General features: G+C 57.0%; 1 protein-coding gene across 1 annotated transcript in view; it reads right to left on the bottom strand.

The window, feature by feature from the left end:
- ZMAT4 (zinc finger matrin-type 4) overlaps positions 1-26,372 on the bottom strand; it is a 66,264-nt gene extending 39,892 nt beyond the window's left edge. Inside the window, exons 1-2 of the mRNA XM_082495809.1 lie at positions 26,277-26,372; positions 7,730-7,831 (exon numbers count right to left, since the gene is read on the bottom strand). Of these exons, the coding sequence (XP_082351935.1) occupies positions 7,730-7,831 (102 nt within the window). The 5' untranslated portion in view covers positions 26,277-26,372. The remainder of the gene's footprint in view (positions 1-7,729; positions 7,832-26,276) is intronic.
- Positions 26,373-26,667: the final 295 nt, after the last annotated feature.

Genomic DNA, 26,667 nt, shown 5'->3' with positions numbered 1-26,667 from the left:
CACCGATGCTCGAGGTGCGGTGAACGGCACTGCTGGCACAGGGCTACCAGCCCGCTATCGAGTGGGAAACAGAAGGGTTAAGGCAAACAGAACGTCTCCTCCGCACACAAGTCACCCAGCACCAGCTCCGCGCCGGCAGCGCTGCCGTTGTTCCCATTCTATCCTTACGTGTCTGAAACAAATCACTTTTAAAGCGCGTCAGTGCCAGTCACTTCTGAGAGCCCGCTCAGCCCCGGCGCGGCGCGTGGGCGGGTTCTGTCACAACACGCGGCGACAACTAAAAACTCTGCTTTGAAACACCTGGAACCCAAATCCAAACATGGGTTGGGAGTTTGAAATATTAAAGAAAAGCAGTAGCGAATAGCTGGAACAAACAGGTGCCCTCCTGTGCGTCGGGGGCAGAACGGGGCTGCCGCGGGAAAGGAGAGCTTCTCCGGGGGAGGGCTCTGCCGGAGCGACCCCCTCGCGGGTAACAGCCATGTTTCATCGCTTTTATTCCACCTAGGCTTAATGTGAGATCCCTTGTGTGCCTCTCCATTACCACTGACCTCAGGGGCTCACCCCTGGTGGGTTTTACCACTCCTCTGAAAGCACCTTTGAACTTCAGCTATTTTTAGCCAGAAACGGGACTCCGCACAGAGGTGCCCTGGAAGGGAGCTGTGCGCGGGGGCTCCATCTGCGCTGCTGTTGCTGCTATTCAGCAATAGATGTTGACACTGGGAGTGCATTAAAAATAATGTTTAGCCATTAATGCCGACAACAGCGCAGTAACACGGAGCCCTGTAAAGCACCATTTAATCTGCACTGGTTTCCTGAAGCGCACTGCGACGCAGCAGCTCCCGCGGCCCTGGTGAGGCCACGCTTACCGCGTGCAGAGGAGGGAGGAGGCAGCACCAGCCCCTCACCGCCGACGCTGACATCCACCCACCTCCTTCGCGCACCATGTGTGGCCAGCTTTACCTCGACTTATTTCAGCTGCTGCGGTTTGCCCCACGCGAGCCGGGCGCCAAGGCCACCTGCAGAAGGTCTACGTGTGCACACGCCAAAAACAGAACAGGACCCTCATCATCTTTGCAACCGAAACACAAAAAAGCTTTCTTTAGCCTGATTTTTTTTTTTCTCCCCAAGCCAAAGTTTTCCTACCGAACACCAACACAACCTGCAGACCGACGGTCACGTTTGCGCAGCCGCTAAAAACGATATAGCACATGTCCACCACGGCAGAGCCGATTCTCAGCAGTTGCGGGGAAGGACACAGGAACAACATCCCCTCCTCCTCCGCCCTCGCACGTATTTACGGGTCACTCTCCATAAAGCAAGCCAAAGCTCGGCAGGTAGGCAGCAGCAATGGCAGGACATATGAGAGAGGGCATCGCCGGCAAATGTCAGCACTGCCTTTGGTAGGACCCGTCGCCAGCAGCCTCCCTGGCACCAGAGCCCTGCCTTGTCCTTCCTCCCCGCTGCGGCGGGTCCTTCCCGCTCCTCCATCCTGGGAACGCCTGCAGCATCTCGTGCGGGGAGCCGGCACCAGGCACAGACTATTCCAGCTCCTTGCGATCTAGTGCGGCATTTATTTTGTTAAATAGAGTATGTGCTCTTCCACTGCATTAATATTTCAGACGCAGGATTGCCTTTCTGAGCACACACATCTTGATCCTTAAGGCACTAACGTGCCAGTAGTAAACAATGTTTATTATTCCTCCAGACAAGCCATCATTTTATGCCGTTTCCCCGGGAAGGACAGCCCAACTGGAAGCAGATTAACCCGAGCACCACTCCGGCCCCGCGCAGACAAGGAGTATTGATGAGGCTGTCGATACCGCTCGCCCGCTTCGCTCCGCAGACAGGGTGAGAAATTCCGAAGAGCACTCAGCTCCGGAGACGAGCCAAAGGCCACGGCGCTTTATTTGTTCTCCCCACTGTCCTCTGCATTTGAATTTTAATACACTTTGCCTCTGCCCTCCCCGTGCCACTCAGGCTCCACCGCAAGTGTCTGAGCATCACCCCTTCATCCCACAAGGTGAACCGACATTCGCACGACACCTTCCCGGGCTTCTCTTCCTACAGACCGGGCGCATTTCTTCATTTTAAATGAAAAAGCAAAGTACCATCTGAACACCTGAAGCAATAAAGATTACAACGGAGAAAAGTGTTATGGCAGCTTAAGGCGCAAATGTGGTGATGAATATGCAGCTCAGGATGGAGTCTGACAGCAACTTTGCACGTTTGGTAATTTTCCTGCAGGATTTTCAAGGAGAAACTTGAAAATAAACGGTAACTTCTTCCTAATGGCTGTAAACACTTCTGTACAGAGACGAGGACTCGGAGCTAACTCAGAAAGCTTTTTAAATGTAGGGAGCAGCTCACCAAAGGGATTGATACAACCTCTCTCAAAGACAGAGCTGGAAGGAAGCGTTAAATTACGGGTCATTTAGAGAGACTCCAACAGCGAAGAGGCTTTCCGCGCCGGAGGAAGGTGAGATGCAGAAATACGGAAAAGGAAAAGCTTGTCTCCGGGGCACAGACTTCCAATTGCATTGCACCAAGTACCGCACGTTTTACTTTTCTTCCCCTCCCGTTCAGCAGGCCCTGTGGCACCCGCCGCTTCCCAAATCCCCGGTGCCCCCCAACCCGTCCCGTTCCTCCTACGCTCTTCCCCGTGCAGAGGCAGCAGCCGCCGCCGCGCACAGCGGCCGCACACCGCAAGCACTCCTGACCGCAGGGCAGCAGCACCAGTTCTTTCTTCGCGGTACCTCTGAGGGGTGGACGGCGTTCGCATAGCGATGCTGCGCTGACGAAGTCACGGGAGCCTGGCGCAAGGCAGAGCCGCAGCAGTGCAAGCAGCGTGCTCTGAACCCCATCCTTCAGATCGGCTCTGCGCGAAGGTGCGGACGCCGGGCAGATGCCTTCTGGTTCTCCCACCCACAGATGTCATTTAAAAAACAAACAAAAAAATCAATCCTTCCATTTCAAAGTTGTGCTTGAGAGACACAGGCAGTCTGTGCCATCAAAGCAGAGCACACCGGTCGCTGGCCGGGAGATGCTCCCGGTCACCATGGCCGGCGCAGGAGGTGCCCCCGGGGAAGCGCCGTCAGAGGTGCCCCTCGCCACACTCCCACCCTCCCCGTCCCGCAGCGCACCGGGGGGCGGCCGAGGAAGGAGCAGCCCCGACACGGCCCCGGCAGCCCCTGCCCCGGGTGCGCCGCGGGAGCCGGCCAGCGCCGGAGACAGTTAAAGAGCACCCAGAGGTGGCCGGTCCCAACCCCGTGCAGACCAGGTGTCCTGTCTGGAAGGGCTCTGCCAGTCGTCCCCACACCCCCCAGCGGCAAGCGAGGATGAGAGGAGGCCTGAAACAGCCTCCCTCCACCGGGCAGCACCGCACGTTCAGCCACCACCGGCCCGGCGCGGGCAGCAATCGCCGGGAGCACATTGCATCCCGCTGCCCTTCTCTGCGATGCCATACCTAACCGGTCGTCCCTCCTCATCCATGCTCCTGCCGCGGGCGCAGAGGGAGAGCCGAGGCGCGAGGAACGCTTGGCACATCACAGCAGCGCCACCAGCTATTACCTACGGGGATTTTATCAGGCATCCATTTTTGGAGGCTTTCTCCCGGTGGCAGAAATGGGAAGGGAGTTTTCTGATACTTCGGGGGACAAATTAAGATATTAACTTGCTTTAAGAATTAAAAGATTCAAATGCACAATCTTCTGGGCATCGGCAACAACCAGTAAGGTCTGACTCGCCTCCTCTGCCCCGCTGCCTGGAAGCTCACCGTACCTTTGCAGCAGCGGCATCACAGTATGCAGAGAGCTCGTTAAGGCATCTTCTCATTTGGGCACCTGCAACCTCATTACGAGGCAATACCCCAAGGGCAGACACTCAGATCAGCTCTGCCCTAAGGCGAGTCCCGGACGGGAGGGCAGAACCCGGCAGATTCACGTGGTGGAAAGGAGAGCAAAGGCGCAGCAGACGTATCAGACAAAGCCAGAGACACGGTTGCACAAAGCGCATAAAATGAGGGCGGTATTTTGCTGTATGTCAAGTTGGAAGCAAAAATATGCTGCAAACACTCTGATTCTTTTGTCATTTTTCCACTACACTTGCCCTTGGAAATAATACCGCTTAATATTGCGCAACTGACATCAAATTATTTTTTATCCCTGGCAAAGTAGCGCAGAAGAAAAGAAGAGTTATTGGTTGATGATTTGGAGAAGGAGCTGAGACAGCGATTGGAACTGACTATTCCTGTTTGGCAAGATAAAAACATCCCCCTTTCATACGCCGTCTCCCTCTATTTTCTTACAGAGAAATGTCTTATTTTGCGTGCACAGAGCCCAGACTCCAGTGCCGGGCACAAAGGCTGCACATCTCCCCCGGCCGCGCTGGCGAGGCAGCGGACAGACCGACCCCCCCCCCCCCCCCAAGGCTGCGGCTCAGCACGGCTCGGGGTGGCCAAAACCAGCCACGGGCGCCGGTCCGAGGGCAACACCACGACACCGCGCCAGGGAGGAAGACGCGTCACCAGCAGAGACCGCAGAGCCCCAGTGGGCACCAGCACCGGGTGCGCCAGCGCCCGCAGGCAGCCAGGCTGGCCCCGGCCCCGGCGGCGCGTCCCTCCCTCGGAAAACCCAAGGAAAACTCTCAGGAGCATGGGGGGACCCGAATGCATGAGAGGTTTCCCCCCGCAGCTCTCCCAACACCAGCGAGCGCGCCGAGCTGCTGAACTATTCCGATGGAGCTGCTTCCACCACACCACTACGGAGTCCCTATTTTGCGGTGGTTCACTCCTCCCCATAAAGTTCAACTCAATTCAAAATGAAAAGTTTTACTCTGCGCATGAAGTTCATTAACACCGTGTTTTTATTGCATGCTTTGATATCGACAGTATTTTTTTTAATCAAAAACCTGAAACAATGCAACTTTAGAAGATGCAATGAAAATTTATTTGCAGAAAATTTAGTCTTCTGCAGTTGATATTTTCCCTATGAATAGAATCAGTCTTGACTGATTGCTGATTGAATCAGTGCTTTTTAAAAGAAAGACAGGGGCCAAAAGAGGTGTGAAAATTATGAGCAGCTAATTTTTAATTAGGAAGAAACAGTGAATTTTACATTCCTGCTATAAACTAATTGGCCTGCAGCGAGGGCTGGCGGTCTCGGGCAGGATGGAGCTCAGGAACATTCAACACCACAGCTTTGCACAAGAACAGCCATGTTGCGAATCCTGATGCTGTAAAGCGAATATTCTGACCACAGACTTGATCTGCTCATCCGGCCAGGGACGAGAAACACCTTATGTGAGCGGGACGAGAAACAAACACCTTCTGAGCCGGCGCGCGGCAGGAGGAACAGCCTTCTCCGCTGACGGGGCAGATGCTCAGACCAAACAGCGTCAGAGCAAGAATTATCTGCAGAAACTACTCTCCGATAATTTCCCGTGATTGATGCGCACGGGGAAATCACACACTGCTTGTCCGGTGCCTGACTAGAAAAAAAGGCTGAGTTCACCGAACAAGTGACTCACCACACGTTATTCGCTCGGATCTCTCGGGGCCCCGTCCGGCTCGCATCGGGAGGAGCCGGCGGCGCTGCAGAGCGGTGCCCACCCACATCTGCAGTCAAAGCGCAGGGACCGGGGAACCTCCGCCGCACCGCGCTGCCGGCAGCCCCGAGGCGTCGTGCATCGTCCGCACGGAGCAGAACACCCGGGGTACGGCTCTGTGCGCCCCGGGGAGCTCCTCGTGGGCGCTGCCACCCAGCGCCACCTTCCCGTAAAACCTGGGGCAGATTTTCAGCCCTCTCGCTGTCTCTGTGGGTTCCGTGGGAACGGGGCGCGAGGGGAACGTGCATTACACTCCCGAGCGGCGACCAGAACAGACGCCCCAAGTCGCCCTGTCGAGAGGAGGGACCACCACCGGGACACGGCAAAGCGCTGCACATCCGCGGGGACACGGCAAAGCGCAGTGCAGCCGCGGGGCAGAGGCTCCTTCAGCCTCCGCGGCCACCGGAGGAGACCCCGGCCGGGGCTGTGCCAGTCCCCGCGCCTGCTCGCCCTCCCCGTCCCTCTGCTTCGCCTTTCGCAAGCCGGCAGGCAAGGTGAGGCAATGACACGACGGTGCCGAACATCTACAGCGTCTGCTGGGACTTCACGGGGGATGACAAACGAGCACAACACCTCGCGCTAGAAATACACAACAGAAACCCGTGTTGTTTTCCACATTTCAAAAACATCTGCTATGAATTAATGATTCAGCTCGTACCTACAAGTACAGGCGCAGAAGAAAAGAGATTGGCTCAGCACCCCATCGCTCACCAGCCGCGACTCCTGTTTCTGCGGCGATGCTTCTGCCTCCTGTAGACAAAATTTGGCATCCGTGTCGCCCATTATCAGGGCCTGGAAGGTGTCCCTAAACCCGCAGCCTCAGACTTCACAGCGGCTGCCAGGGATCTGCTGCACACCCAGGGCAGCCAGAGGAGCGTTTACAGGAGATGTCTTAAGAAATTCACCAAAATAGACATGGAAAGCGCCTTACAAGTAAATGCGCACTACTGTTTGCATTGTTCATTAGGGCAGCGCCGCATTCCTGGATACCGTACATTGATTAAGCTTCTCGTATGTCTCCACTGGTCACACCGAGACGAACGTCTCCCCTGTACATCCATTACTAGACGCTCGAACCAGAGCAACAGTTTGGGGAAACTTCATCTTCCAGGGCTCTTGGCACAGACTCATATTTTGCTGAAATACTGCAGACACTGAGAGTCTCAGTGTATTCAAAAGTGGGGGCAAAACACAGCTGAGCCACGCAGCCCCCGTGAGTGCCGAAGTCCCTCATCCCCAGGCTCTCCACATGCATCTCTTCCCCTGCAGAAGGTCCTCCAGGAGAGCCTGGACCGCATCACCCATCCTTCCTCTGCGCACCGCTGCCCGCACAGCCAGGCGGCACGGCGGGACGCTCCTCCGCTCCCTGCACAGTTATCAGCACGCATAACGCCTTGTCCGCAACCATCGCCCAAAGCGACCCCGCACCCTCCTCTTCATCCGACCACGAATGACAAAATTCCTGTTCTCCTGTCGGGTTAACGCCGAGACACCCCTCACCACGACGCGGTGCCGCGGTGCTGGTTTCCCGCATCCCGCGGAGCGGGTGCCGACACACACAGGCAGTGGGGTTCACAGCAGCATACCCCACCCTTGTTTAACAGGAATTTATTTGTTTTGAAGATACGCGGTGCTGTTAATTGCTGTTCTAACATGTCTCTAATAATATATCCTTTCTAATTATTTATTGCTCGTTTATGTCTTAAGTGCTTAAATACATTCACAAATACTAATCTATTCCCCGCACAATCAGTGATTACTACTCAGCAAAGCATATTTAACACAAAAACTTCAGTTCTGCTAAACTCTTAACAGATGTCCTTGCTAACTATGTTTCTTTGAAAACTAGCTTTCAGGCATGTTCAAATTGCAGTCCGACTTTGCAAATTTAGACAGAAGAAAAACCCAGGCATGCAGCAGACAACGCTGCAGTGTCATCATTCACCGAGTAAGACACCACCAGTAAAAACGGTCTCTTCAATCTTGAGTTTTCAGAGAGGAACTTTAAATGCTGGTGCAGCTACTCGCTGGGAACGCAGTGGCTGATGCCGCCCTGTAAAAGACGCGGCTGCAGGAGGCAGCGACGGTGAGCTACAAACCAGAGCAGAGTCACCAAAGAGCGTCCTACCTCGTAATGGGCCACGCGCTGGGACTCGGAGATGAGCTGAGCGCTGCACACTTTGCAGTAACTTTCAGTGAATAATTCCTGGTCGATGTCGGACGATTTCATCTGTTCATGGCAGAGAAGAGACAACAAGCAGAATCAGTTACAAACGTCAGGAACAACAGGACACCTTTGTGGAGGGCCCCTACAGAGACATGGGCGAAGCAACGCTTGAGTCGAGCGGTTCTTCTCACCACGGGGGATCGAAAGTGTGACACGCAGACCTCCCCCCCCATCCCCACCGACACCTCAGAGTCCCCGGGTTTATGCACAACCAGTGCGGTGGCGTTTCTCGTCTCCCCTGGCCCCACGTCCCGCCGGACACGCGCCTGCGCCCAAGGAGCACCCGGCGCGCCAAACGGTCACGGTCATGGCACAGACTCCTGTGCCGCTCTGCAATTATACCCTATGTGTGAGCTACAGCTGTAAACAGCTGTTCTTCTCCATTACCTTTGGTATCTAGAAATGCCACGTACAGAACCAGCTATAGCATATATCACCCATGGCTTGAAACGCGCTTAACCATTTGTTACACAATACGAAAGAGCTGATAAGGAGTTTTCTATAAAACGCAAATACCATTACAACCTGGAGGAAGGTGTTTTGAAGCTGGAAGGGTGCTCTGCTATATTTCCCAATTCAGACACGGAAGGAAATTGCTCGGGTGATTTACTGGGCTGAGCTGTGCCCAAGCAGCTGTTTAAATATTTGCGCGTTCACAGCTCCCAGGGAGGACACGTGCGCTCACAAACCAGCTCGCCGAGTGATGGGGGTCGCGGGAATACGTCGGTTCTCTGCTCACACCGTCCGCGCTGCGTCGGGATTGCGGGTGTCCAGCTCCGACCTGACACCGAGGTGCGCGTCAGGGAGGTCGGGGGTAATAAAAGACTGATCCCAGGCAGAGCCAGAAAACACCAGAAGTAGCTTCGCAGTCAGGACATTTGAAAACAAAACCCGCCAGTGCAATCCAAGAGGGAAACAGAGGCTGATGCCGTCTGACTAACGCCAAGATGAACTCTATTAATTCGCAATCATAACAAACTTGGGCATAATGAAGACTGATAATACAGTTTTTATAGAGTTTATCCCGCTGATTAGGAAGAAAACCAACATGGAATGAACAAGTTACGAGACCTCATTAGCAGAAAGACCTGTCGCTGCTGGGCTGCACACGGAGCTCGAGCCGCTGGGGCCGCCCCAGAGCGCCCGGACGGTCCCCGGGCTCAGGGAACGGGGCTCCCTGCGCACGTCGGCGTGCAGCGAGACCGCTGCCCTGCGCCCCTGGGGGCGCGTGCACCGAACCCCCAAACGTGTCGCAGTCTCGCAAGTATTAAGATCCCTGCACGTTTCATAAAAACAAGGAGCTGAGTGGACAGCAGAGGCTCTCAGCCCGGAGAGACCGACTTGCCCCCAGCTCCAGGACAAGGTTCATTCGGGTGTTCATCGTCTACCAAAGACACAACTCTCGGAGCTCCTCAGCTGGTGCCCTTGCTCCCCGCAAAGGCACTTGCTTGTTTTCTCTTGCTATCTGCCGAGATTTAATCTTCATTTACTCTGTCTAGAGAAACGCCGCATTGAGAAACCTTCAAAGACACCAAAAGACCCTTTTAGGAGTACAAGAAGTGTTGCAGAATTGCATCAAAGGCAAAAATAGAGGGGAAGGAAGAAATCTCACTTAAATACAACAGATTGACACAAGGCAAACCGAAGAATCTCATCAAACCTCAATCCAGCAACCAAGACAGAGGCAGGTAATATTGCCCTCATTTGCATGCAATCTGCAGTGCTCACAGTATAAACCCTCATTGCAAAAATCGGAGTAAATCAAAAGCTGCTCAGTATTAGTTGGCCCTTTGTGCTCCGATACCAGGTCAATTCTGCCTCTAACATACGTGCACGCGAACGGAGCGGTCCGTCCCCCCCTTCACAGCAGCAGAGGCTGAACAGGCTCATCCAGCAACAGGATTAAATGTCTTTTCTCTAAGCTGTAACTTCTGATACAGGTATAGCATTTGTTAGCCTCAATATCGCCTGTTAGGTTTTATGTGCCATAGTTACTACACAAGGATATAATGCATCGCAACAGGTGAATACAGTTATTATGCTGACAAGGTGAATGTTGCGCAGCAAGATTCATGGGAACGATTCAAGTTACCGAATAAAGTCTCTCTGGAATGACAGACCCTCAAGTAACGCATCGGGGGGGCAGTGACAGGAGCATCCCCAGCGCGCTGTCCCTGCCGGTGACTCGGGTACCGCCGGGTCTCGCCCTGCTGTACAAAGCCGGGGAAAGCAGAGCTCTGACGAACCATAACTTGTGCGGCACCCACCGTGACGCCGGCACCCGCAGGGTCCCACCGAGGGCTGACCTAGTCCCCTGCTCGCATCAGCTCAGGCCCTTTTTTACCGCAACTGCCTCTTCCTTCCAGCATGGGCACAGCGCCCACGGCCTGACCCGACCCACACCTTTCACACGGGACCAGCGTTCCCCCAGCCACGCGTGCCTGGTGCCCCCAGCCCCCCTCCCGACGGACGGGCTGCCTCTCGCTGCGCCCCTGCCCTTCCCCACGCCGCGAACCCCATCGCTGGGGGGCACGAGCTGCTTCGCTCCCGCTCCCCTGCCCCGCTCCCGCAGCCCCGGGCATCCTCCGGGCCGGCACCGCACTGCTCTGCACGCCCGTCACTGCAGCATCTCGGCAGGGAGCGGCTCTCCGCAGCGGGTCCACGGGGTCGCCGCCACCTCCCCAGGCAGATCGCCGGGTCCCGCCATCGTCTGCGAGGTGCCGCAGTCCCGCTGACCCGCTGGCAGGAGGACAGGGTGACCCTTCTGCCCCTGGGGCTGTTCGGGGACGGGGTCTTTCTGCACCGGACGCCCACGGGAGCAGCGACGCCGCGGAAGCGCGCGGCCGCCCCAGAGCTCTCCGTGTCCCCGGGAGCACAGCCAGGCGGGCGCCGCTGAAGCGTGCCGGACGGCAGAGTCCCCTCGTCAGGAGCAGAAACGTAACTCAGCGTCCGCCCCAGGAGCCCGGCAGAGGGTTTCACCGCTTGTTTGCACCGGTATCGCTTTTTCATAGCGCTGACAAGGGAGAGCGAGGCCGGGGAGCGAGGGATGGGGATTACCGGGAGCAGGAGAATAAGCGGAAGCAAAGCCTCCTTCATGCCTTTGCATGAATGTATTAGGCTAAACCGTAGAGTGGATTCAAGCATATGTAAGCTTGGCTACTTAAACTAATTAGAAAGCTCTGGTAACAATAACTGCTTTGGGCAAAATTTATTACAACGAGTTTGACAAAAATAATAGATTCACCTCAGCAAAGAAGATCTCCCCACAAGCAATCCGCTACCAGCACCCATCATACAAAGCAAAGCGCCAAGCTGCTGCTAAAACCCCGACAGCCTGAGAACAAGTCTAACTTCGAGCACCAGCTATCGACTTGAGAAAACAGACGTTTACGTGTCCCACACGAATGCAGGAGAAGAGCAAAAGTCCCTTCCCCTTCTCAGTACCCTCCTACTCACCTCCCACTGCTGGAGAGCCCCCGTGCAGCCGCGCTGCCCCGAGTCCCTTCCTGGGGACTGACACTTTAAACTCTGCTCTGCAACCTGATGGCTCTGCATAAAGCTTTTACGATTCCTGGCTGACAGCTGCTTCCTTTGCTTTTCTTAAAATATATGTTCTTCTGTACTCTTCTATTTTCCTTTCCAGGGTAACGCGCTAGAGCGTTACAGCCAAAGGATGCCAAGGCAACACGCAGTGAAACAGGTACACGAACGTGCACCCCTCCACGCCGTGTTTCGAAGCCGGCTCGCCCGCTGCCGCGGTCCGCAGGGCACCACCGGGCTGGTCCTGCACGCAGACCGCGGGAAAGGTCCCGGGCTGGTGCTTCCCCGGGGACCTGCGCAGAGACCCGGTTACAGCCCACCAACCGCAGGAGGGACCTGTCTGCTCCCTAGGAAGGGATTGGTACAGAGATGCTGTAACCGCAGCGAGGACACCGCAGGTGGCCTGCTGATGGCATCTGTGCATAGCGGCAAGGGCTCCCCTCTGCAGAGAAAGGCAGACTGGAGACATGAACCCTGGGAAAAAGAAAATAGCTCTGGTGTGTGGGCACCTGACCCAAACCCAGGGCTGTCTCCTGCTCCAGAAAAGCTCCTTTTTGCCCCCGCTTTTGCCTTGACTCAGATACACTCTGCATTATCGTTTTGTGGGTCAGCCCTAGCAGCGATTTATTAACTTCTTTCGCCTGCAAGTGTCATAAAGAGAGTTCATAAGCAATTAATATTTATATATTTCTAACCACTTAATTCCACTCTGACTCCCCCTGCCTACAAGTGCCTAACAGCTCAGAACTGGCTGGTCTCTGGCTGATCCCCACTACACAGCCCGTCTCTGGCAAAAAGCGGAGTGGAAGGGGGGGCTTTGCTCCCCCCCCACCACCCCCCCAGCCCTCAGCGTGTCGTGGCTGCAAAGCACCGCGTGCCTCCGAGACGCTCGAGGAGAACTGCAGATGCTGAGCGAGGAGGGGCACGTTCCCTGCACGCTCGCAGAGGCTCTTCTTGCTGAGAGCTGAAGAATTAACGTGCGATTCGGAGCCTTGCCAGCTGGACTCCGACCATTCAGCCGAGCAGAAGCCCTCGGTCTGCACACCAAGGTCTAAACGTCTGAAACTCTTGGTCTCCTCCTCCTCAGGTGGGGACGTGGACAGTGGGACCTCTGCCACAAACGCCGACCACTCCGTCTCCTTCCCGTGGGGTGTACTGCTGCCCCCCGCGGGGGCACTCAGGCGCTGATGTCCCCCTCCCCGCTTCAGAGCGGTAACCTCTGCACGTGTCAGCTCAGCATCTCCAGGAACGGCAAACTCTGTCATAAGAGACTTCATTTTAAATACCTTGTGCCATATGGCTGCGATTCTTCTCAGCAGCTTCAGTGACTGTAACAGCTTAATGAAAATCAATTTGATGGGGCTGACTCCGGTTTTTGGCAACCGCTAGAAAGACGCTAACTAAGTTGCATTAAATTTTAGAGGACAGCAATCCACATATTGACATCAGAGACCTATTCAAAGCCAAATTCCGTTTTAAGGATACACTTTGCACCAGCGGAATCCCACCGCACACGGAGAGGTGCTGCGCATGTACCCGACACAAAGGAGAGCGGTGGAAGTGCACCTGCAATAAACGCTTTGGGATCCAGAGCCAGCCAGGACAGTGAATCTGCTGCAGGACCCCAGTGAGGTGTAGGGCTCCGGCGGGGTGGGCAGAAGCCGCCGCAGCCTCCGCGGCAGCCCCGGGGTCCCCACTCACACGGCAGGAGCAGAGGCACAACCTGCAGTCACCGCCAGCAAATACTTCCCATCACATTTCTGATAAATAGTGTTGTCATCTCCTTCCTGGCGATCTCCCCTCAGCAAGCCGCTTCTATTTTGATTGCTGTATACCCCCTGTTAGCAGGTTTGTTCCCCCCCCTTTTTTTTTTTGAGCAATGAGCTCAGTGAATAGGAAAAGAAGTTCTTTTAATAACGGGAAATTCACGGCAGGTAGCAAAAGTTCCAGAGCACATGACAAACATGAACAAGACAGTTTTTCTAATCCCAAGTTTTGCCTTTTGTATCACTTCACAGATCACCCTTGGTATTTTTCACTGTCAATTATTTCTGTATTCCGACAACAATAAGCAGAAAACCATGAAAACTGCGAGAAGCTGCAGATGACTTCATGTCAAGCCAGGGTTGGGAGTTTGAAAATGCAGCACCATCCTTCGCCTAAGCAGGCTGCTGTCAGAAGCAGACGGGTCGCAGGTCTCCCCAGCGCTGCTCGCACGCGCCCGCGGATCCCACCGCACCTCGCACAACGGCTCAGGAGGGGACATGTTAAATAGAGACGGCAAATGAAGGATCTAAATCTGCGATCAGAGCCAAGTCCCTGGGTAACCGTTGTCTAAACTTCGCAACACGTGGCTCAGGTTCAAGGACGAGCGTCACACGCAGACACCCCAGACGTCACCGACTCAGCTGCTGCGACCGCAGACCCGCACACCCAAGGTCTTCCTCACCCAGCTGAGGCCCCGCAGACCCACAGGACTCAGAGCAGGAGGTGGCAGTGACCTGTGCAACACATCCAAATGCGAGAGGGGAACCTGTCTGCCAAAAGCACCGGCACCTTTGGGAAGGAAACTGCTTCCCCGTCGCTGCTGGCCGCGCCTCCCACCGGTCACTTCCAGCTACGTTTCTGCCTTTCTGATTGAACTTTTTAAAAATTTTTAAAATCACTGCTTTTCGGTGCCGAGTTTCCCCCCCGCCCCCAAACACTGCTACGGGGTTCAGGGGAGCATCCCCCGAGCCACCCCCGGCATGGGGCCGCTCTCCCCGAGTCAGCTCGGACCCACTGCCCTGCCTCCAACCCCACCGGGGAAAACTCCCTCCCACACGTGTGCGGCCCCCGGGCGGCCCCACCGAGACCCGCAGCTGATACAAGAAAACAGCCTTTGCACCATCATTTAACCAAGGGGTACCCGCGACCTTGGGGCGCATCAGCCCCAGGGCCTGGCCCCTGGCGTTGGGCACACGCCAGCGGTGCTTCGTCCCCGTCCCGAGCCCGCCACCGCGCCGTCGGCCCACCGCCTGCTCGCGGAGATGCACCGGGAACTGGTGCACGGGTTCATTTCTCCTACCGCACAGTCAAGGGTGAGGAGCAGTACAGGACAAAGCACTGAATTCAGCAACTCGCTTTCCCGCAGTCAAGAGGAACGGAAAAAAAGATTGTGGTCCCTTATCCAAGGCCTTAATCGCCTTTCCCAGAATTAACAGCTTCCGAAACCTCCGTATTGGAGCACCAGAGAAGTGGCAACTGAGCACGTGTGCGAATGCCAAATGCAAATGACAAGACACAAATTAAATGGCCTGATTTTCATGTTATGAATTATTTGTGGCTTTTGCTGCTGTCACTCTCCTATGGATTAACATCTCATGTAACACTCCCTGTTTTCTTCTGTTGTTTAATTTGTCTTGCAATAAAAAGAAAAAAAGTCTTTACTAATAATTAATGTGCTTTCAGCAACTCTGTCACTGCACTTACAACGAGGCATCTGAAGAAATGCAAAATACTGCCTTTTGAAGTGCCTTATTTCCCAGCACTATCAGCATGATGGATGGTGGAGCCTGTTCCACCAGTGCAATTCTCCTCCCGCTTTTATCGCCTGCAGAACGGGGCGCCGCGGGGGCTGGAGACCGCAGCATGCTCCCCGCGCGAGGAGCGCCGCCCGCGGCCCCGGGGAAAGGGCAGGGGACGGGGCAGCGCTGCGCGGCCGACTCGGAACACCGAGGGGCGGACGGGACGGGGTATCCTGTCCCACAGTGACGAGGGGACCCCGCGCCGCCCACCCCGAGCCTGCCGCAAGAGGCCGAATTGGCAGCCGCGGGACCCGCAGCCCCTGCCTGCTCCTGCGCTCCCCCGGCAGCGGCGGCACACGGCCCTCCCCAGTGAGCCCCGACCGCGCTGCGCCCCGGAGGGGACGGTGGCGGTGTCCCCACCCACGCAGAGCTCGCTGCGAGCCACATCTTCGGGGCATGTGCGCGCCATTCTCGGTTCTTCCTGTCCTGCCAAACCAAAGATGCTCCGTGTCCCTCCAGCTGTGCTGCACATCTGCCACCTCTGCCACGCTTCGCCTTCCCTGCAATTCTTGCCTGGTTTGGGGCTTATCTGCCATCTCCCTACTCCCTCCATTCCTGAAATCCTCTCCAGAGTCAATTTGCTTCACTTCTGCATTCAGCCTTTGATGCATTTTGACACGCTTTATTGGAGCCTTGAAAATCAGAGCAAGATTGTGTGTGGCATGAGCTGGGAGCAGGAGAGATCCCGCACGTGTCTGCTGCATGTGTCAGAACACAGAGGAGAGGCTGCGGAGAGCCGCGCGGTGGGGACGGAGCCCCGGTGCAGACCAGAGCCTCACCCCGAGCACCCCAAACGCCCAACTTCACCCATCGCCCCCAGCGCAAGCGGCCAAACCGCCCCTTTGCAGGGACCTACTTCTTGACGTTTGCCAGGACGAAGAAAGGGACACGCAGACAGCAACAGTGTCCTCTGAATGGACGAAGATGATGGGTTTGAAAGGAGCCCCACAGCTCCCGCGCCGTGGGGTGCGCAACGCCCCACGGGACCCCCAGAGCAGGCGCAGGGACAGAGCGGACGGCGGCGCGGGAGCGGGACCCCGCCAGGGATGTCTCGCTGCATTCCCCTGAGGCTCGTGCACGGGGGGAGCCGCCAGATGTTCCCACCTCCTCGCCTCGCCACAGGCGTCACCGAGGTGCTGTTTATAAATAGCAGAACCCAGCAAGAATTAAAAAAAAAACAAAACACAATGAACGTGTCAGGAAAAACAGTGTCCTCTGGGCAGAGGGAAGCCTCTGGCGCGGGCGATGCCTTCCTGGCAGAAGCAGCAAGGCCGAGGCGCCGGTGCGCGATGAGCGCCGCGTCCCCAACAGCACCGCGGCACAGCGCAGCAGCGGATGACCGAGGTGCAGCCTCTCACGTGGCAGGAAAATCCAACCGGTGCCTTTTTGACCTAGTGCCTGTCTGAGGTGGGAACAAAGGGCGAGCGGAGGAAATCACAGGCACATAGATTTGGAGAGCAAAGGAAAGACCTGTTCCTGCAGCAGAGAGCAGTGCCACGCGTCGCCTCAGGGGGTGAGGAAGGAGAGATGCTGCCAAGTTTGAAGGCAGCTACACTGCAATTTTGAGAGTGGCACCATCCCTTCCCTACTAATGCGCGTATCCGGTTATACACATGAATTGTTCTAATTATTCACACTACATCGTGTGGCAGGATTTAATTGCAAACATGTGCTGACTTGAATAAAAATATATTTTTAAAAGGAGATTGATATATTGTGACTGCTTCAAGAAAGTTTGTAGGAACTGAACAGAGAGCTTTCACGATTCGTGCCTCACAGCATCAATTCTGCATCCTGCACACGTCAAGGACGGGGCTCTGGCACTCGCTCCAGCGTGGCCGGGTGTCACGGCTCGGCCCCTTAGCAGCGGGGACAGCCCAGAAACCTCCTGAAAGACGGTGTCAGAACAGACCCGGGGGGGCTTTGGCAGAGGCTGCGCTCCGAGATGGAGGGGCTGATGCAGTCAGACGGCAGAGGGGAGGGACTCACTTGTACTGGGATGCGAGAACCGAGGTACCCCGGGACACGGCCCTGCTGCTGCCACCTCCACTAAGCCCTGGCCAAGCCCCACGCTGGGGAGAACGCCCGGTCTGACACAGCCTGGCACGAGGCCCCAGCGCCAGCTCCTTTCCCTCCTGCTCGCCTCCCCTCGTAAACCCTCCCGCTGCTCCCCCCGCCACGCTTCTTCGCGCCCCTGCCACCCAGGGACACATTTTTGGCAGCTCTCGCGGTGCCCCCAGCCACGAGCATCACGCTGCCCCAGCGCCCCCGTGCCCCCCGGGACCCCGCGAGGCGTCGGGGCGTCGCGGGGACATCAGCACGGGGCGCAGCGAGGCGCCTTGCGGGCTCCCATGCTGCGGAGCCAGGGTTACCATGTGATGCTCAGGGTTGCTATGGAAACGGTGGTCTCTCACAAAAAGATGCATAAATAGTCTCCGAGCCTCCCCGGAGCGCGCTCTGCGCTGCCAGGCTGCGAGCGCCCCGAAAATCAGGGGGTGCTGCTGCCCCGCGCCGGTCCCTGCCCGCGGGTCGGTGCCGGGGCTGCGCCGCAGCAGGAGCCGGCGCGGGGGAGAAGCCGGCAAGCGGCTCCCGCGCAGCCTTTCTCTGCAATTACAATCAGGGCGCCACACGTATTTCTGGATAAGCAGGACCTACTTTTTCCCGTGGCTCCCTACTAACGTACAAAACAGTAGGAAGCAAGTCGAGCCGAATCCCGTGCCCGCAGCTCGTAGCCGCTGGTGCTTTGCATAATCAGGGCTTGTCATTCCCCATCAGCTTCAGCTCAGAAACCCAAGAGGCAAAGCCACGTAAGGTGGCAACGAGCTTAGAAGAAGCCGTCAGAGAACAAATCTGTCCATCACTGATGGGGGATTATTCTAATACTGGATGCCTCGACAAAAGCCCGCACGCTGGCACAGCCGGTGAGGCAACAGCACCTCTTACCAAAACCGGCTTCAGCCTCAACAGCTCTAACCCCAAAGCAGTTTAGTGTCACTGCTCGCTTGCCGGCAGCGCTAAGGGCTCCCTGCCCAGTGAAGGTTAACGAAGTTAGCAAGAGCAGCAGCAGAGATGCTCCTGGTGACCCTCACTGTCGCGCGAGCCCCCGCGGCGGGCTGAGCTCCTCTCCCCTCCCCGAGACGGTCCGTTGTCCACCCGCGAAACGTCCGATATTTGCCAGCCGGAGCTGCCTCACCGAGTGCCGCCCGGCGAGGATCGATAGGAGCCCAGGTCTCGCCGAGGCAGCCGAGCAGCACTGGCCAGGAACCCCCCCTACTTGTAATGACTGATGGACTCTCTTCCCTTCAGCTGCAGCTCCCCTCCTAGAGCAGAGCTTTTTGCAATCAATGAAATGATTTAGAAACAAGACACCAGGAACGCAAATCCTTTGTATCCAAGTCCCCCAGTTAGCATGGAGCCGCTAAACCCCTCGCCTAATTTAACTGCGCATCCAAATTCCACGTCCTCTAAAGGGTACCAGCAGATTTCATTAAACTTCTTCATATTATCATGTAATCTGTCAATTAGCTTTGTGTGCAACTGCAAACAACACGGAGCTTTATCTAAAGTAAAACATAAAACATTTACATCCCTCCTACAGCCTTTTATTTTTCTTTGCCCATCCTTGATTTAACAACACAACCCTTCTTTTGTTTGCATTCATTCTCTTCTAAGAAGCAGGAGCAGAGGCGTGCTGGACTTAAGTCTTCTGTCAGATCTGCCTCGGATTTGGGAGCGTTTCGGCAAACCACTCGGATAACTTGTGCTTCATTTTCCCCTCCAAAAAAATACCCAGCACTATTCTGTCCCTTACCAACAGATGATCAATGAGAAATGGTTCATCAGTGCCCACTGTAGTGCTCCAGCTCCACACGTGAACGGGTCACCAGAAATGCAAACTGTTCTATTTTCACCAGTGAGAAATTAAACTGCCGTTGCAGAAGGGCCGGCGTCGGGCACGCTCCAGGCTGAGCACCAGCTGCTCCTTTTGGAGACGGGCTCCGACTCTCTGACTCCAGAGTTTGGAAAGGTCTTCCTCTCTCTCCATCCTGCGCGGACTCCTGTTCCTACAGTCCCTATCAGGCATCCCCCCGTGGGACCAAGAAGCAACAGAAAGGCATTAAAACAAGTTAACGTGTTCCATACAACATCAGTTACCAAAGTGGGGGGTGTAAGTTATCCTTCAGCCATGGCCATCAGCCTTCCTCTCCGGCCAGAGGAGAAATAAGGCTGAAAAATGCTTTTCATATGTTCCGCCAAACCAAAACAATCGCTGTGCTTTGGTAGTGGCAGGAAAATACCTCTGCATCACGCGCACACAGATTCAAAACTTCTGAAAAGGTGCAGACTTCTCCAAAAAAACAAACAGACCGAAGAGACATCTCAGCTATACCACCTCCCAGAGCAAAGGGGCCAAGACCTGGCGGTGGAGGATTTCTGAGGAACAGGAAAGCATCCATCACGTAACACCCAATTCCCGAAGTAACGCATCGCCTGGTACAATCAGAGCCAGATGAGAATGAAACGCTCATTAAAACATGACTTATTCCTGGGAAGGCTGAATGTAATGGGGTTCACCACGATCCGCATCAACCGGCAGAGACGATGCGAAACAGCCCCGTGACCTCCTCAGCACAAGCAGCGACAGAGCTCGCTCTGAAACCACGGCAGAGCTTGGCAATTTGAAACAGCCTAAAGCGCGAACCAGCCTGCGCTGCAGAAAGGAACTGCGAAACTCCTGAAGAGTTTTGTAAACACAGATTAGCGAAGATAACTATAAATGGCACCAAGGACTCGGTTCCACCCTGCTTTGCGATGCCCTTCGTGCCCACTGTTGGAGCGGTGCACTACAAACCGCCTCCTCGAGCCCCTCTGTCGTGATGCCCCGTCCCCACACGTGGGGGATCCCCCCGGCAGCAGGGGGGGGGCACAGCCCGGCGCTCAGCACAGTGAGCTGAAACTGCGGTAAAAACATCTGACAATTAGAGAGAAAATAACAGGTCCCCACACTCTGCGTGGTGCCTGTCCCTGCCAGACTCCTGTGAACTACAGTCGTGTGCTTGGAAATTAGACGGATTAATTATTGCTACAATTAGTAGTATCATGAAGCATCTCTGGAGGCAGGAAATAATATTGTCATAAACTTGTATAATCATTCAATATTTCCAAATGAGCAGTTGGATCCACAGTTATCATCTCGATGCTCTCACCAGTGATATTGTAGGGTGGGAAACACAAAACTGATTAATTAGTTCTCGTCTGAAGTCAGGCTGAGCCCTGGCTGGCTCCGCCGCGTGCCGTCACTCAAGGCAAGGCTCCGCACAGCCCAGAGAGGAGGTGAGCGTGGACGTGGGAGACGCCAGCGCCCATGACGCAGGGTCACGGCTGGGAGCAGGAGAAACGCCGGGGTTCAGCCCGGCTCTGACCGCGGGAGCACACGCGCCGCCCGCGAGCCCCGTGCACACTCTGCCGTGTCCCCACCGTGGCTCCGGCCGCCCCCACGGGAGCACCCCGGGCTGCGAAGACCCGTGCCAGCTCTGCGGCCACCCTGCTGCCGCCAGACCCGACCGCGAGACCGGGGGATGCGCATACGAACACGTCAACTTATATTTTGGCATGGTGGGAAGGGAAAATCCCACTAATTGTTCCAGTCTCCCGCTCCTTCACCCAGAGCGCGCGGGCACATCCACGGACCCCAGAGCGTTCCAAGGCACGGGCGCCACGGGCAGCACCCCCACAGCGGGATCTGGTCAAACCCCGGGCTCAGGGCGGCCGCGGCAGCCCGACCGCCTTAGTCCCCCACAGAGACCACTCGAGTTTCTGCCTCTCTTACTAATACCGCCCGCTCACATGTGCTTATTGTGCTTGAAATAATAGAGGAGCTTGCACAGCATCCCGTACAACAGGGGGTTTAACCGATTAATTCATGGCTTCAAAAGCAGTGGGTGTTCAATCCCACCCTATTCCCGGGGTTCCTGACAAGCCGCTCTGGGTGCCGCAGATCCAGCGCTCACAGCTCGTCCCGTTTTCTTTATGTAATTTCGAAACCAGTGCGTGCCTCATACTCACAGCTCGCTGCTGGGTGTCAAGTCTGTGGCTGTATCCTTCAAGACAGCTTTAAATACCAACGTCTCACTTTGCCACCAAGCCCACCCACTGGTTTTAAACGGCTGGATGAAATTTAGGAGCCGTTTTAGGTTCATAGCGCAGTTCCCTGCATCTTAGCGTTGATCCTGCTTTTTGAGAGCCACATGCGCAGCTCCATCGCGCCCATCTCACGGGCAGCCAGGGCCTCGTCCAGGGACCCCCTGTGATACGCACACAAGGAACACGTATGGGATGTGTAAGTGAGTAGATCACAGGGGGAGACACCTCCAGGGCCGCGAGTGCAGGGGCTGATATGCTGAGAAGGTTTATTTATACTCTCCCACCTTGAGGATTTGTTTCAGCAACAAACACGTGTTGGCAAGAAGCAGGTCCAAGCTTAACTACATCTTGTGCCCCACTTCCCCTTTAACAAGGCAAAATAAATGTATTTCTGCTTTGGAATTAAGAGGAGCGATATTCTCCTCCCCTATCGCTTTCCAAATGAAGCTCCCGAAAGCCCTTTTTGAAGCCTCCCGGTTGCGTTTCCAGCCCTGCTCCCCCTCGGTGCTCCGGAGGAATGGATTAAACGAGCCCTTTGAAGTGCTGCTGCTGTGAGCCGCTCTGGGCGAGCTCGGCGCGGCTTTGTGTCGTGTCCTGGAAGGACAGCAACTGCCACTCGCCTTCCAACTGCCATCTCACCCCGCAGGCGCCGAGGGGCGACGGGGCTGGAGCCAACGCACACCCCCAGGCGGGACACAGCGCTCCCCCACGGCAGCCCCCACCGCCCCCCTGCACCCACCACCTCCTCTGGCAGCGATGCCCAGCTCAAGAGCGAGCCCCTCCACCCGGCGGGAGCCCTCTCCCTCCTGCCGCATCCCCCATCCTCTGCCGGGCACGAGGGCAGCGCTCTGCAAGCCGCCCCGTCCACCCCGGACCCGCGGCCAGTGGCCACTCACACGAGCGCTGGCCGTAACGCCGCCCAGGGACACCGACACCACCGTGACCAGGCCAACGGACCCTCGGCTTGGTGTCACCCCACCTGCGAAGTCTTGCAGAAACTCCCGGGCCCCATCCTCGCACATACGGGCAAAACGCTGCCACGGGACCGAGGCTGTGCCGCACACGTGAATGCCCCCGCACGAGGATGCCGACCGCCGAGGCAGGAGACACCACCGACGTCCCCTGCCAGCACATTAACGGCCCAAAAACTATCAAGCATTGCACAACAGGCAAGTTTTAATATTGAGAATATTCATCTCCAGCCATTTCTACTTAATGGAACAAAGCAAACTGTCGAGAAAAAAATGGGAGCGTTACAGTAAAAACAACAACAAATTAAACTCTAATGCAATTAGAGAGCAATTAGGGATCTGTCCTCTGGGAGCATTTTGGAACTCTGGGTCTTTCTCAAAATCTGATCTCTCTGTAACTTTATTTCTTTCTAATTAATAAATGAAGGAGCGAACGGCACGGCTGCCCCCCGTCCCCTGCAAAACGCCATCTCCTGCTCTGCAGGAGCAGACGGTGGTGGCAGGTAGACACGTTCACACCTCCGAGCGGAGGAGAAACGCAGGTGTCAGCAGAACGAGGCGCAAAGGCAGGGAGAACAGAAATCGCCGCCTGTGTCTATTGCAAGGTGACCACAAACACAAAGACCCAAATGCTCTCGTGCACGCGCCAGGCTGAGCGGGCACGGCAGAGCAGAACGCAAGCGACCCTACAAACCCCTTTGTCCTCCTATACACAGCTCCCACAAAAGCCACAGCCCAGAAAAATATGTATTTAATTCCTCTTGACTTTTTAAACTTACCCACGGGCATGCCTAGAGATAAGCACCTGCTTAACCAAACTGCTCACGTGCGCTGCAGTAAGGAGCGGGACGCCCTGTGGCATCGGTCCCTGCTGCGCCCCGGGCAGGGCACCAGGAGCCTCCAGCGTCCCCCGCAGCGAGGGTGCCCCTCGACCCGCGCGCTGCCTGCGCTCGCCCCTCCGCCAGCCCAGCAGCGCTGGACAGGAGCGTTGGGCACGTGCGTCCCCAGAGGGCAGGGGACGTGGAGCGCCGTGCCAACAAAGTGCCCAAGAAATGACCGAAGATCCGAAGCAAAGGGGCAAAGCTGCACCATCCCACCAAGCCAGCGCGTCGCCAGTCCCACCCACCAGCCGCCTGAAGGTCGCAGCTGCACAACCGCTACGGCAAAGCCTGGCTCTGTTAAACCTCCCTTCAGCGGATGCAAACACAGTAAACGCTCTCTGCAGAGGAGAGGACGGCACGGTGGGGAGAACACGTCCCTCTCCTCTCCTGAAGCTGCACTACACCTTAGGGCAGCCCTGTCTGCACCGCGCTGCCCTGGCACTCTCACCAAGGGTTGTTTTTCACATTTCGTAAGGAATAATAAAGGTTCCATATGTCCTGCTACCTGCCCGTCAGCCGTCAGGGAGACGGCCCCCTCGGCGTTGGGGGAGGACGGCACCCGGGCAACGGGGGAGGTGGGAGCCTTCACCTTCATCTGCTTCTGTACCCACATCCACCCTTGGGAACACGAGCGGCCCCGTTCTGGCCTAGAAATTGGCCCAGTTCTGATCTCCCAAACCAGTTCTGGATCTCAAGTCACACCGCTTTCCTTGGGAGCTTAACCCAGATAACGCGAGACACTTGCCCGGCTGTCTCAGCCCCCACAGCGGTGTCCGAGGGGCTCCTGGGACCCCCCCGACTCCGCAGAACACCTTGCAATGAAAAAGGGTCTGGCCAGAGACTCACGGGTCTGAAAAAGATGCCGACTGATGGTCAAAAGTTGCTTCTTGAAAAGAAATAAGTCTCAAAAGATCCCCACTGTTATTGTCTACGTTTGGTCACCGACGTGGGGGAAGAGGGCTGTTCGTTGGTGGGTTTGGGGATTTTTCCTCCCCCGCAACAGCAAAACCCCTGCAGGGAAGGGTGATAAATCTGTAGTGGGACCAGACTGGCCACCAGCATTCCCAGCTCGATCCCCGGGCGCGAAGAAGAGAAGTCGGGTGGTGCAGTGCCATACACACACCCACAGAGCCACAAAGCCACCCCGAGAGAACGCCGGGCTGCGCAGGGCAGCGAGGCGCCGAGGCAGCGCGCATCGACGGGCCGCACCAACTCCCGTGCACACTGCAGGCACCAAACGAACCAGCTCCAGGCAAACATCAGCAAAACACCTCCATACACAGACAACACCTCGCGAAGGGTTAGTCAGCAGTGCCGTGAGTCGCCGGGGGGGCCGTCGGGGCGCCGTACCTGTCTGCAGCACACCCAGGGAAGTGGAAACGCAGCAGCACTCCACCTCCTCAGTGCGGGAGAGGGCAGAAAGCCCGCGGGAGGACGGCTGGAGGCAGGAGGAAAGTTAAGACAGTGCAACTCGGAGCCAAGGGAAGTGACTTCTGACATGTGCACACCCAAGTCGGCCGCGTACGCACACCAAAACACAGTGCAAACTGCTGTGTTGGGACAAGGACTAATTAACTATATTTGCAGTGACTCAGAATGATCAGATAAAATCAACTGGGGGGCCGTCACTCCAAATTTTGGAAGAGTCCCACCCCAGGATGCGGCCAGAAGGCTGGAGCCTCCCCAGGGACAGGGATGCAGAAGGTGCCAGAGCACACGCAGGGGCACTGGGATTAGGAGGTTTATATTCGACAGGTCTACGCTGCTCTGGGAGTAATAAAGGATTCCTGCCCCCCTGTTTCTGGTAAAATTGGGGGAGAGCCCCATTTTTACTCTAGAAAGCTCCTGCGCTGCCCCTCCCTCCTGTCCCTTCCTACAGGGGATGAGTCACTGTCTAGCAACCTTTATCAAAATAACTCTTACAAAACTGTTTATCAGGTCCCTGCCATTCCCCGCCCCACAGCACAGTGCAAGGAGAAGTGGCAGGAGATGCTCCAGGTCACTGTCCCTTCCCCGTGGAATGACGAGAGCCCCGAAGCCAAGACTCCCCTGCCCAGCGTCCCCCCTCCCGCAGCATCCCCCTGCTCCCCGCACTCACCTCTGCCATTCCAGAGCCGGTTGTTTGTGTTTTGCAGATGGATTGCACGTGCTCATGCCAGAGCCAACAGCACAATCTCATGCAGAAAATGCAAACTGCTGATTTTTAACTGTCTCCTTCAGGCTTCGCAAACCTTGCTCTTCACCCAATACTGCACACTAAGGTCACTCCAACATCAGAGGAGGGGAAAAGGACCATGTGGCTGCCCGGAGGGCAGCAACCAGAGCATGTTTAACATCAGGAACTGAGGGGGCACTGCCCAGGTCTGGTATCAGTAATCAACGGATACGATTGCCAGCAATTCAGACAGCTCAAGGGTCAGTTACCGGAGATCCTTCACGCAGCCCAGAACAGCAGTCACCTCGCTCATGCTGCACACGAGACAGCTTCTGCTTAAGCTCCCAGACCTACAGATGACTCCAGTGCAAGACATGGGGCCGGCCAGCCCCACGGAGACGCACAGACCGATCCCCTTCGCCGGCGACGAGCAGCCGTACAGGCTGGTGGCTCTCTCCCACGGGTGCTGCAGTGAGCGGGGTCAGGGCTGCCCCCAGGACGGCGGCCTCAGCCCCCCACACTCAGCTGCCTCCCTGGAAACGTGCTTTTGCTCTCGAAGCAGCGCTGACTTGGGAAGTTCTCCAAACTTCCCAAACAACAGAGAGAACAGGCTTGTTTTCCTGCATCTGCAGACATCTGTGCTTGCATCCCGCAGCCCCGAGAGCTCCCGTTCCCACGCCGGGCTGTGGGGACGCCTGCACAGAGCCCGCGCAGTAAAAGCGCCCCGCGTTCCCGCTGGCGGTCTGGCACGGGGGATGCCCGCACCCACAGGCCTGCCCGGCAGTGGCCACCGGCCCACAGGTGGATGCAGCGTTCCGTCAAAACTCCACCGGGAAAATAGTCTAACGCCTGGCACGGGGCCGGACCACTCGCACAGCGCACACCGGTCGCCTCTGACCTCCTGCCGCAGGTCCGGGGGTGGCACAGCAGGTGCCGGGTCGGACCCCCACACATGGGCTGCCCCTCCGCAGCATCGCTGGTGGTACCAACACCGCCCCGGTGGTACCAACACCACCCCGGCAGCACCGGCACCGCCCCGGCGGCCTCGCCGCCCCCGGCAGCCGATCCCCGGCAGCTCACCAGACCCCCTCCCGCGAACACGGTGCTCAACCAGCTCCCCCCCTCCCCCCGGCAAACTTTCCTCCAACTCCACCGCGCAGCCCCGGACGGGCGCGGACGGGCCGGCGGTACCTCGGGGCGGCGCTGCGGGCGGGGGGCGCGACGGGAGCGGGGCTCTCCTCCTGCCCGGACCGGGGCTCTCCTCCTGCCCGGACCGGCGGCTCCGGCTGCCCGCGCCGACTGTGCCGGGGAGCGGCGGGCGGCTCCGGGCTGCGGCTGCGGCTCCGCCCCCCGCGGCCGCCATTGGCTGCGCCGCGCTCCGCAGGGCCGCGCCGGTCCCGCCGCATCCCGCTCCTGCGGCCCCGTACGGCCCGGCCCGGCCCCCCCCGAGCGGCTCCCGGGGCTCGGGCGGGCTCGAGGGGGGGGGGCGGGGAGGGGTTGGGGGGGGGCAGAGCCGCCCGGTGCGGCGCGGCCCGGAGCCCCCCTGGAGGGATGTCCGTCGCTGGGAGAGTGTGAGGACGCG

Source organism: Vanellus vanellus (genome assembly GCF_965231255.1).
Source record: "Vanellus vanellus genome assembly, chromosome: 26".
NCBI classification, from domain to species: Eukaryota; Metazoa; Chordata; class Aves; order Charadriiformes; family Charadriidae; genus Vanellus; species Vanellus vanellus.
Note: the sequence above shows the minus strand (reverse complement) of the source record. Positions and strands in the feature narration are given on the sequence as shown.